General features: G+C 42.9%; 1 protein-coding gene across 9 annotated transcripts in view; it reads right to left on the reverse strand.

The window, feature by feature from the left end:
• DOCK3 (dedicator of cytokinesis 3) overlaps positions 1-13,145 on the reverse strand; it is a 445,236-nt gene that overhangs the window by 59,390 nt on the left and 372,701 nt on the right. For all 9 annotated transcript variants that reach the window (XM_067044062.1, XM_067044064.1, XM_067044059.1 and 6 more), the window contains exons 23-27: positions 11,190-11,360; positions 7,928-8,120; positions 4,830-4,957; positions 2,292-2,438; positions 180-278 (exon numbers count right to left, since the gene is read on the reverse strand). In XM_067044062.1, the coding sequence (XP_066900163.1) occupies positions 180-278; positions 2,292-2,438; positions 4,830-4,957; positions 7,928-8,120; positions 11,190-11,360 (738 nt within the window). The remainder of the gene's footprint in view (positions 1-179; positions 279-2,291; positions 2,439-4,829; positions 4,958-7,927; positions 8,121-11,189; positions 11,361-13,145) is intronic.

The raw sequence follows: 13,145 nt of genomic DNA on the forward strand, positions 1-13,145 counted from the left end.
ATATTGCTGGCTTTCAGCTTCTGGAAGACGTGCAGTCAGCTGTAAAGTGAGGCTGGTACATCGTATATCCTTGGCAACACTGGCCACTTGCACTCATCCTCTGGCAGGGGAAAGACTCCTGGGCAGTCTTAGTTGCATGCTTCCTTTCCCGGGTGAAAGGTCAAGGTTTTTCTGCCTACCTTGAGCTCATCTTTGCTCTGGAAGTTGTCCAGGAGGTGCTGGTAATGGGTGTCACACATCTGGCGGAGCAATGAGAGAAGGCAGGACACATACTCGCCCTGGGGACCAACCCAAAAAACACTTAGCAAAGCCAATGACAAGAGCTGTGTTTCCCCAATCCACAGAGGGCAAGGAGAGAAGGAAGGGTCTGAGATGGCCCCAATGATCATGAAAGGGAAGGTGACAACTCTGGCCCTGAAAATAAATTTTATTTTCAGCTAAGGGGGGCCTGAGGGGTTGCGAGTTTTAATAAGACCTCTACAGCATGGGGCTAATTGAAAAACCTTAACCTATAACAAAGAAGTACTGCCAAGTAAGGCAGATATTCTAGCTTTTTTCCTAGGAAAGTTTTGGCTTCATAGTCCTTTGTCATTATATGTTTCCAGGGTACCATACTGAAGCCTGGAGGGGCTACTGGGAACAGGGCTCTCAGCTTTCTCTGGACAGAATCTGGACTCTGCCTATCCTGCTGGGCTGGAGAAGCCCTTCTACAAGGATCTCCTTGGGGACCTCCCAGAGCTTACATGTGATTACTGGACCAGGCAGATGGAACATAGTAGATCAACATAACTCACTGGAAAGCAGAAGAGTCAAAACTGACCTTTATGAGAAGATGAGCTAATGGCTTTAGGTAAAAATTGAAAGATAAAAAAATGAGTCTTTAGAATTTCTTCAAGTTCCAACTGGGGTACATGGATGAAAACCCCACCTTAAGGACTCCAAAGACTCATCTCATGGAAATTTTTGGCATGGGGCAGCTGAGCATGGCTTCCTCTTACAAGGTTGCCTCTTTAGAAGGGATGGAGGAAAAATTACTTCATTTGGGCAGTTTTCAAATGTTTTTAAACTCATGGGAATTTGACAACAGTTTTTTAGTCTCTCAGATCCTTTTTAGACTCATGAAGTTATTATACATACATGTATTTAAAATATATACAGGTACATGAACCTCAGTTTTACCTGAAAAAATGGACATAAGCCATAATTTATAGATTTGTTGTGAGGATCAGATGCATTAATGTACATAAAGCATTTAAGTAAACAGTTCACTACATAAAGCCATGCTCAATAAATTGTTGCTATCATCTTCATTAAATCCATATAAAATAAATCACTTCTTTAGTATTATTAATGAGTTAATATTTGTAGAGTGCATAAAGCAGGATCTGGCCCACAGCCAGCACTGTGTCATTGCTGGTTAGAAGGATGGGCTGCCAGGACATGCCAGGGTGCATATGTTTTTACCTATAGTGAGGGTGTCCTGAATAGGGGCTCCTAAGAGAGCAGATATTCCTTCCAAGCCCAATGCTCCAGAACTCATGTCTGCTCTTTGCTCTCCCTAACATGCTGGAGCTTGGCTTGCTTCCATAGAAGGTTTTCTACAAAGGGATCATTGTAGTCTTCCACCTGCCAACTAGAAGATTCCAAGCAATCTGTTTATCATGTTCCAACATCAGGGCTAAGAAGTCCACTCTGTATAGGGGTGGGGGTTCTGGGGGGTGTCTCTTTGCCACACCTGAGAAGCTTTCCCAGTCTGTTTCTCTTCTAATTCGATCATAGGATAGCATTGTTCAGTAATGCCAGTCCAATTCTACCTCATCACATTTTTCCTGATGCTAGACATTTAGATACCAACACTATGGACAAAAGCGACTAATTTGTAGGTACAAGCAAATTGTGAGAAAATAAGTGTCATGCACGTCATTTACAAGAGCCTGCTCCTAAAAGGAATAGTCTATATTTTTCACCTTCAATCTCTTACTATGTCTCTGCTTTATTCCACATTATAGAAAATGACTTGGCTCAAATGCAAAGGCCAATGGAGGTGATGTGCAGGAAAACAGGACAGGAAGCATCACTGGATCTGCCCCTAAGTAGACTCCTGTGAGTATGAACCTAGAGCTTTCAGAGTGGAGATGGAGTCTGACTCGAGAAGGAAAAAGGGCAGCATGCTGACAACCAGGCAGGAAGGGAAGCTGAGATGAAGGTGGTGTGATGGTGAGATGAGGTTTGGTGTGGAGGAACCCCAGGTTAGAAAAGAAAGCAAGAAAACCTGAATGTTAGTTACTAACAGTGATCTCTGCTGTGCACTGCGGGCACCGCTGCCCTCTTACCGCCTCCTGAGCGTGCGATTTGCTCATGATGGTGAGCAGAGTCTGTAAGAGCACGTCCAAGAGGCTCTCCACCATCATTTCTACCTCCTCCATGACATCTGCCTCCTGGAGTGAGCAGCGAGAGAGCACACCGTTAGTGCCAGACCTGCTGACGTGCAGCTGGCAGTACTTACTAAGTCAGCCACATCAGGAGTGGTCTTCTGACTTAATTCTCAATACTGAGCTCCTGGCCTCACTGGTATGCAGTGTCAAGGAACCTGCAACAATGTCTCTGAAAGTAGGTGAGGCACACCTGCCACTGCTGCGCTGGTTTGGTGGCTGGGGCCTTACCCTAACGCAGCACCACCCTGACACCCACAGTTCTGAACCTCAGACAAATACATTAATTTCAATATACAGAGCAGAAGTGAAGGTTCTAAGTTAAATGTTTTCTTTGATTTTCCTACAGAAGTCAGGAGCAAGCACAGCACTGCTGACTAACATTTTGAGAAAATGGTAAAGAATTCACACCACAGGGTGTGGTGGCAGCACCTTTCCTATTGCTAATGCACACAGAAGTATCTCAGTCTTTCTGAGAACCATTTTCTCCTTGAGTGACCTCAATTTTTGCCAGGGCTGACTGCTGCCCAGATATGCCACTTCTAGCTCCTTGGCATTCTTGCTCACATTCCCTGGTCCACCATAAGGACTCTGGTCTCAGTGAGTCTCTTTCAGGCAGCCTCACGAAAACAATGGAGCACGCCTCCTCACTAAGGGCTGCTTCCCAGTCACCAGGTTCTGAATTTAGGCAAAGTCTGTGCTATCTTTTTATAGACCTCTCACATTCAATCTCAAACCCTATAACTTGATTTTCATTATCTCACAAAGAGATTCCCATTGCCTCTTCTCCAGTCTCTTTATATTATTACTGGTCCAAATGTCCATCCATCCATCAACCCACCATTCAGTAAGTATTTACCATGTGCCAGTCACTGTTTGAGAACTGAGTATACAGAAGTGAACAAGAAAGGTAATATCTCTGCTTTCATGGAGCTTAAATTTCACCCACCCTCCATCCATTCAATATAGTTACACTGAGCCCCATTCCATGTGAAAAATTTGAGCAGCTCTTGGGACCAAAGTCTTCTTTCTCATTTGCTGAACTGATCATAACACTCTTAAAACCTGTGACGGCTCTTTGAGTAGTTGTAAGCAACTAATTGCACGTGACTCTCTAGCGCCACAAACACAACCAGATCATCTCCTTCAGGTTTTTACCCGTTCCCATTCCTCTGCCATTCCTCCCCTACCCTTTCTTTTCCCCTTCAATTTCTCTCTTTCCTTTATCAGTAAGCCTCCCATCCCAAGTCTGACCCTGGGTTACCAGTACACCTTATGTGCCTGGTGTTGCTTCTCCGAGGCCTGATGGGAAAGAGAGCTGCCAGGCGTTGCCCGGAGCCAAGATCAAACAAAAGGGCCACTACAACCATCACAGTCACTCTGCCAAGCTGGGCCCCACCACCAGATGGTACTTTAAGTCTGGATACCAGAGCCCCCTATTGAGTCCTTGTATCCTGTTCAAACCAAGCACACTCTGTTTTCAGCACCTCTCCTGCTCTATCTTCCTGGATAACCTAACCTCGTATGTTCCTATCACTTGGCTACTGGCATTCATTTTAAATGCACTTGAAATTTTATTCTCCAAAAACCTTATCTCAACTTAATAAGATGGCATAATTAAAACTCATTCTTGTTTTAAATTTCTTTATATTTTCCTATAGTTCCCAAATTTTCTAAAAGAAATATACATTTCTTCCATTATCATAAATATATAAAATAAATATAATTAAAATAAATTCCTACCCTTATTCATGCCTAACACATGTTTTCCCTCCTTTCCTACCTCCCTTCCCTCCTACCACAGATCTCTTCTAAAAAATAAAAAGAAAGAAGAAAATAGGCAAAAGCACTACTAGTTGAAACCTGACCCCTAAAGTACAATTCTACCATCCCATGAGGCTCAGAACTCTTGTGGACAACATTTATCTCTCGTACACCCTGCTCTCATCTGGCATGGTATAGGAATGCCATATGGGTGGAATCAAGCTGCCAGGAAGCTGCCAGAAAAGTCTGAATGAGCAAGCTGCCTCTCAGCCTGGGCCTGCCTCCTTGTGCTTGTGCCTGAGTATCCTTAGAACACTCCCAGGAGTACAGAAGTAATACCTTTTGACAGAAATAGAGCATGCACAGGATTGGGCATTTTGGTACAACAGATAAGTATGTTTCTGGGTGTATTTACGGCAGTACAGTTTTTTAACATAGCAAGACTGTTGTGTTGAGAAGCCTGCTGGGCACACACAGGGAGGCCTCCATTCACTTGGGCAGCCCTATCACTGATGAAAGCTTCTCTGACTGGGAAGTGTACAGAGTGATCTTTGTTGGTCTGCCTCTGGCTAAAGTAACACAAGAGAGGGACAGAGCTTTGGGTGGGGAGTGGAGTGGGTCTAGGGCCACTACCAGAGAGCTGGTCTTGACGATGGAGAAGATGCTGCCAAGAATCCCTGAGCAGATTAGCAGCTCTTTCTGCTGCCTCAGGTGAAGGTGAATGTGATGGAGAACCACAGGAAGCAGGATGCGGCGGGATTCTGAGAGAGAAAACACAAAGGTGAAGAAGCCCTTCAGAGGAGAACCAGCTACCTTTGGAAGCAAGTGGCAATGTGGGATGCAGCTGGTCTCAAAGTAGGTGGGGCTGAGACTGGAGCCAAGCTGGAAATCACCCCCTTCCCTTATGTGGGCCTAACAGCCCACTTCCTGGACATTTTAAGACATTGCACAGCATTATCCTTCTATCTCTCTTTCCTTCTTTCTCATTTCAGGCCTAAATATCTAGGGCATGTTATTCAGGATAATGCTAGGAGACTGCTTCCAAATGAAATCTCTTTACTGACTAGATTCCAAATTAAAAGCACAGATTACAGTGAAAACCCCATTTAAATAACACAGTTCTATGAACTACACTGATTTTTTAAAATAAATAAATTTATTTATTTTTGGCTGTGTTGGGTCTTCGTCGCTGCATATGGGCTTTCTCTAGTTGCAACAAGGAGGGGCTACTCTTCATTGTGGTGCATGGGCTTCTCATTGCGGTGGCTTCTCTCGTTGCAGAGCATGGGCTCTAGGCACACAGACTTCAGTAGCTGTGGCACGTGGGCTCAGTAGTTGTGGCTGGCGGGCTCTAGAGTGCAGGCTCAGTAGTTGTGGTGCATGGACTTAGTTGCTCTGTGGCATGTGGGATCTTCCCGGACCAGGGCTCGAACCCGTGTCCCCTGCATTGGTGGGCAGATTCTTAACCACTGCATCACCAGGGAAGCCCTGAACTACTCCGATTAAACTTGCAGACTTGGTATGGATTATAAATGGTTCCTCTTCACAACGCCCTGGATGGCGGCCTGGCACTTCCACCCCCCGTAAGTTATGCACTTTGCATCAGCCATCAGGCCTGCCTCCTTTTCCCCTCAAGCTTGTGGGATGCTACATGTATCCACAGCAATGAAAGGAATAGAAGCAGGACTTTTATCTTGTCATAAACCTGCGATAATCAGCTAAACCTCATTGTCAATCCTACTGCATACATTAAAATGTTTTTCTTTTCTTTTCTCTTCAATGCTACCTGAATAATATTTTCATCAGGGGGTGACTATATTTAGAACTCCAAATTCAAGAAGGCTAAATCCTAAATCAAGCTCTTTTATTAATTCACTCTAAGATTTTAGGCAGGTTGACTCCTCCTGTGGGCTTAATTTCCCCCATCTATGACTTCACAGGTGTGGTGAGAAGGTGAAATACAAGTGTGAACATGTTTCTGGTATCTTGCACTCCAATGTGATCAATGACTGTGTGATAAAAGTACCACCATACCTGGCCAGCATGATTCAGTCAGACTACCAGTAACACAAACAAGCCAAGGCATTTGGGATTTATTATTCATATTTGACCATAATTAAGTATTCCAGATGAAATTCAGAATGAAAATCTTTTTCAGCAAAAGACAAACTACATGACATAGAAGAGGTTTGGGGGACTGCCATGTCAAATACTTAGAATATGTTCAAATAAAATGGAATGACAGCTATTTTATGTTTAAAAGGATGCTTGGATAAAAGAGAAGTTCATACTGTACTTTGTAGACCAAAATACCAACAGAGCAAGATTTGTAACAACCAACAGCTGCCTGCAGACAAAATAGTAGTTTGTTATTGGAACCTGCTGATGAAGAAACCAAACTGATATGCTCTGAGAATATGTGTTGTTAATGACACCACTGGTAAAAGTCTTCCTGCTTTAGGGAAGATGCTTCAACTCAGGCATTCAATGAAAGTGAGATGCAAGTATAAATTTTGTGGTGGCTTATTATCTCAATATCTAATTACATAGTTCCAGCCACATAAGAACAATTTTTCTTAAGTGATTATGGGAAGCAGCAAGTACATGCAAAAGCATTAGAAATAATGCTTTGTCAATGAAGGCAGTCTGCTGTCCGCCTTCCCATATATTCAGAAAGCATCTGCTTTAAGCAGTGCTCAAAGCTTGAGTGTATGCAGTGGCTTCAGTGTATGTATGTCCAAGTATGTCCAAACCATTGCTTTTATCTTCAATCCAGGAACTGATGAAGAGAAAAGTGTTTACCATAAAAAGTTAAAGGTGGAGAAAATCTGAATTTCTTGGTGGCAGCTTTACCATCAGCAATACTTTACACAGGTAGAGTTAAGTTAGAGAGAGTATTTATTTAGTACTGCAAATGTGTGTAGCTCTGGGCTGATAAATTATTGTTCTTACACTTTAAAAGTCAAACTTAAAAAATTTTACTACCAAAAATTCTAATTATAAAAATTCTAATAATAATTGCTTTACTAGCATTTCAGATTTATTCCTGTGCCCTAGAAATATATTCCACAATAGTGATATTCTGCTTAAAGGATCAGGCTCACATTGATCTTAACATCTGACTATTGAGTATTTGATCACATTCAATGTGGTTTCAGGTATGAAACCGGGGGTTCCTTCTGAAAGACAGTCTGGCCTGCTGACGGTATTTGTTAGGCTGTCCTGACCTCTTTCGGAGCGTGGAGGGCTCCCTCTCCATCACTTTGTCTAATCTTTAGAAGCTCCTTCAGAGAGAGGAAAAGGAATCTATCTGACTGGTGAGGAAAGGAACCAAGAAAGTATAGTGGGTCCTCAGGGCCCCCCTTTCAGGGTCTCTTTTATTTCCTTGACTTATCCTATCCCCTTGGGCTAGACCTTTCTCTCTTGTTCCCCCTCCTTTCCTTCTGCTTTTTCATCCTGCTGGGGCTATGGCAGGCCTCATTCTTGGCAGCTGGCTAGACTTGTGGGCCTGGAGGCAGGCCACCCCATGTGAGTCCATAGGAATAAACTGTGAGAAGGCAGTAGGCCTAGGTTCTGACTGCATTATCTAACAGAGTTTACCAAAAACCTGCATTTGAAGGGCCACTGGCGTCTTGCATGATGGCTGATGAAACTGACCCTTGGCTTCCCACTTGGCCAACACCCTGATAAGGAAGAAAGGTGAGTGTGACTCTCATCCCAACTTGATTTACCTGAGAAAGAAAACAGGCGGCTATCCACAGTTCTGGCAATGGACTGCAGCTTGACCACATCCATTGACTGCCCAATGTGCACAGTGCTGGGCATGCTCCCCAGAGTGCCTCTCACAAACTCTGCTACCTCCTGCACAGTGAACATTTGCAGCAGCTCATCAAAGATCGTTGGGAAGGAGTTGAGAAGTGCAGCCTGCAGAAGCAAGTGAAACTCTGGTTAGCTCAGAGTTAGCTATGCATCTATCTTGCATGCTTAGACAATGATACATGGTGGTGAGAGGTTGAGAAGTCATTGCAGCACCCCTGCGTCGAACAGGCTCCTCCCTGGCCTTGGACTCCATCCATCCCTGCAGCACTCTTAGGGCATGGATCAGGAAGAAACAAAAAGGAAACCAAAACAAGAGAATTTACTGGGGCCCAGGCCGCTTGAAGCTTTCAGAATTTGCCAAGGCATTTGCTGGCAAGAGAAGGGAATATATACAGAAATTAACTCTAGGGCTTAACATCCATAGCTGTTTTTGCTCGTAAAATGGATTTAAATTTTTTGTCTGTCTCTGTGATCAAGCTCTTGACTTTCCAGTTTCAGTCCCAAATTCAAGCCAGGAAGCTCTCAAAGAACGTAGGCAAAGATAACTGAGCACCATCAAGTACCACTAGGTGAACTCCATTCACAGTCCTGCAGCCAGCAATCCAGCTCTGAAAACTGGACCATTTCCCCAGAATAGTGTCATTTATTTGAAACCATGAAATCTAAAGACTTTGTAAATTATTTCCTTCACGTGTGATGCCTGGCAGTTTCAAGTGTAAATCCAAAAGGATGGAGAATGTGTGGATTTAGTCAGCCATGAACTCTTGAGGGCTGCTGATAATGTTGGCATAGAGTTCAGAGACCTAGATGGCCTGGACAAGTGGAGTACGTGTGTGTTTGGAGAATTCTCTCCTAGGATCTTAGCTCTGGCAGACCCATACGGTAACTTCTTGAGAACTGATTCTCAAGATTCTCTTGAGAATCTGAGCCTTTGGGAGGCAGAATAGTTTAGGAGAAAGAGAATGGGTTTTAGAATTGGACAGACATGAGTTTAAATCCCAGCGTTACCACTTATCTGCCACATAACCTTGGGTGAGTTACTACCTAATCCTCACTTTTCTCATCTATAAAATGGGGATGATGCTATTACTTATCTCCTTGTATTGGTATGAGGAAAAAGTTTAGGTGCATAAAATTAATTTCCAGTAGATTGCCTGGCACACAATAGGCATTCAATAAATGCTGGCTCTTGTTCATTTCTCTTGTCTAAATGGAAGTAGCATGAAGGAGGATCTTCTTCTCAGTCCTCTTACACTATTAAGCCAAGATTTACAAAGGGAAATGGAGTGTCACCTTGAGACGAGGTGAGAGTGTGCTCTTCCTAAGTGACAGTTTGGGGGGCAGGGTGGGGAGCTGTTTTTCCTGATTGCTTCAACAGGCAGTAAGACACTGGCCTAGAGCGAGTGAAAATTTATGACCTGGGGAAATGGTTCTGTCATACTGCAGTCTATGTTCAGGCCAGGACCAAGGACTGAACTTTTATGAATTCTATCTGTAGATTTAAAACTCCCTGGGATATCAAGGAGATCATTTTGCAGTAATTAGAACCAGCACAAAAACTATCATCATAAGCAACTAGATTCAAAAGACAAATGGGGAAAAGCAGGTATTTCTTTTTTTTTTTCCTTTCCTTTTGGCTGCACCGTGTGGCTTGCAGGATCTTAGTTCCCCAACCAGGGATTGAACCTGGGGCCATGGCAGTGAAAGTGCCAAGTCTTAACCACTGGACTGCTAGGGAATTCCCAGAAAAGCAGGTATTTCATAATCAACAACAAACAGTAGCTGATTTGCTCTCTTAAATGGTGAAATTTCCTATACTTATGGCATTGGAACAGAAGGACACTTGCACCATAACATCTCCTAGTGGTCAGAATCAAAGATATAAAGTCTGACTGAATAGCATACTTGCTGAAAGTTCTGAAACTGTGAAACATGAGCCTGGCACCAAAGAAGCAGGTCTGATTCTGACTCAGGTCTAAGATAAGACTACATCTAAGCTATTTATCCTGATGTGATAGGAACATGCCATTGAGTACAGGGCATTGCTGAGTTCTCAGAAAGTGTATCTAGCTTGCTCTGCTAGCTCCCCATATCTCCACAGGCTGAGGGAGGAGTAGGTGTCCTGGGCCCTGGTTGGCAGGAACAGATAGGCTGGGGGAGAGGAAGGAAGGAGAAAGATGACTGGCTTGGAGTGTTCAGGAGGGGAAACCATGGAAGGAGCCTTTCTTATAGAGATACCTGGTGACCTTGATGTATTCCACTCTTTTATAGAGGCTATCCCCCAGTTGCTCACCTGTTCTCTGGGCCAAGGGGCTTATGGGCAACTGGCATCAAGGGGCAACATAGAAGCAAGTGGAAAACAAAAAAAAGCAGACTATTCTAATCTTAAATGAGATATTTAAACATACGTTTGCATTGACAGACTTGGCAGTGACTAAATGAATGGACATGAGAAAGGCTGTCTGGTCTTTGCTCATAGGTTTTGATGTAATAATTGGCTTCAAAATAATCAAAGAAATGAAATCCATTAGATAAAATTCTGACATTTATTTATAAGCAAAAATAACCCCTTTGTGACTGGGGTAATGAACAATATTCGTGATCCCTTCTAGGGTAAGGTTTCATGTAAAAGGTAACTGATTAGCTGGCCAGACATTTTTAATATAAGGAAGCAACTTCCTTCCCACACTGGTATTTCTAATAGAATCTAATCCTAATTCTTAGCCAAAGTTTTCTAGTTATTTCTGCTGTTTTTCAACCTATTTCATTCTTAACTGCTAGGATGGACCAATACTAACCTGAGGTTTTTAAAAATTAATACAGTGGCTAGGAAATAAAATTCTCTATACATTTTGAATATCCTCTATAAATAAGATGTTCATATTAAACAACTAATAGCATGGTAGCTAAATAAATTTGGTCTAAAGAGGGCAAAGTTGTGCTTCTTCTCCATCATAAAGCCACTGGGCTGTCTTATATTTGGAAGCTGGGGCATAGCTGGCTTTGAAGTAAAAGCAGCATTTTATTCTATTAGGTATTTCCTTATAACTCATCCCTTACCCAAAACATAGGAGCTTGGCAGGGCTTCTTTGACTCTGGAAGCCAGAGGACAAAGAAACCACCTGCTAAGACAGACAAGAATCCAGCAGCAAAACTTTCCTGTAGCTCACAGACCTGAGTGAAAAGGAGTGTTTCTGAGTTTCTGCTGTCCAAACTGAGCACAAACCGGATGGACTGGAAAAGTTCTTGGATGCTGGACCGGAATTGCTCCTCTTCCATCCCACAGGTGGCACGTGAGTAGAGGATCCTTGACTGCACAATAAACTTGAAAAGGTACTCCAAGGCCTGGAGGTGTAGGAGAAAAAGGGATAGAGAGGTGTTAAAGATGTCCAGAAACTAACATATGAGGGAATGAATGGTGGAGTACCAGAAAATTATACACCAAAATTGGGTGGTGGACAATTCCAACTATGGAGACAAGCAGTTTAATTTTTTTTTTTTCCCCTTCGGTACGCGGGCCTCCCACTGTTGTGGCCTCTCCCGTTGCAGAGCACAGGCTCCGGACGTGCAGGCTCAGAGGCCATGGCTCACAGGCTCAGCCGCTCCGCGGCACGTGGGATCCTCCCGGACCGGGGCACGAACCCATGTCCCCTGCATTGGCAGGCGGACTCTCAACCACTGCGCCACCAGGGAAGCCCAAGCAGTTTAATTTTAAAAAAATTTTTATTGTAGTTGATTTACAATGTGTTAGTTTCTGCTGTACAGCAAAGTGAATCATTTATACATATACATATACATATATCCACTCTGTTTTAGATTCTTTTCCTGTATAGGTCATTACAGAGTATTCAGTAGAATTCCATGTGCTATATAGCAGGTTATTATTAATCTACTTTATATTTAGTAGTGAAGCACTTTAATTTTTTAAACCTTTTCTCAAAACTCCAATGGTCACTGAGCAGCAACTGTCTATGTACTGAGAGAATCATCAAATTACTTCATGTGGTTATCGAAGTGTATAACCACAGACTATTATGGAAGCAGTTGAATTCAAGACCATATAGGATCAAAAGAAAATTAAATTTCTCTCATTTTTCTCAGGTCTGGAAATAAAAGGCTACAAAGGCAATGATATAAGAACCTCTCTTAAATTTATTCCAAGAAGGAAGAGTCCTTTAAAGAGTCTTCTGCATCTTCAAGAAACAGCTGGCCCCTGACACTGTGCCAGCCTTCTCACCAGGGGTCAAGTCTGAAGAACTTGCCCCTAGTTGCACAGGAGCTGGTGGACCTAACCCACCCATTTTCCATCTTCTTCCAGACCTGGACACCTGCCATCAATAGTTCATGAACAATACAGAAGACAAAGCTCCCATAACATGTTTTGGGAGCAGAATCTGATTCTGAGTAGGCCTTGCAGCTTGGCCCATGCTTATGAGCTGAATAATTCTCTTTTAAGAGAATTCATGATCCAAGACTATACTTTCTAATCAAAGAAAGGCTAATGATTTCCCAGACACTGGAAAGGCAGAGACATTGAAAACTGAGGAGAAACTTATCCAAGGATGAAATATGGAGCCCAGTTACTTGAACCATAAAACAGGAAACAATTCCCAAGCTACTTTCATGATCTATTCATCTGTCAGGTTTGGCAAAGCAAAACTTTTTTGGGTGTGTGTGTGTGTTTATGTGTCCCACACTGAACTCAGTTGGCACTGGAAAATGGCTAGTTCAGAAAAATGTGTGTTCCAAGGCCTGCACCAGAGGATTTTGTAGAATAAGTTACAGTGTTTGGCCTCATCTCTATAAATGCTACAGTCTCTGTTTCAGTAGCCTTGTAATGCCTGGTCTACAAATAACCTGGAAATTTAATGCCTGGTCTGTAAAGAACCTGGAAAGTCTCTGCTAAATTTAAAAAGGAAAGTGTTTTCTTTTTTTTTTTTTTTCAGTTTGAAACAACTACCACAAGAGATGTACTGAGTGGCTTAAAACATCCACTAGTTTCAGAGTGAGAGGCAGAACCAGACAGCAAAGTCACTTGCACTTCCTGGGTATGAGAGATCAGTTCCTCCATTAAGTCCTAAAATATAAAACACTTTGCAGAGGAGTACAAGGCTGTTGTCAAAGACAGTC

The sequence above is a fragment of the Kogia breviceps genome, chromosome 10 (assembly GCF_026419965.1).
Source record: "Kogia breviceps isolate mKogBre1 chromosome 10, mKogBre1 haplotype 1, whole genome shotgun sequence".
Classification (NCBI taxonomy): Eukaryota; Metazoa; Chordata; class Mammalia; order Artiodactyla; family Physeteridae; genus Kogia; species Kogia breviceps.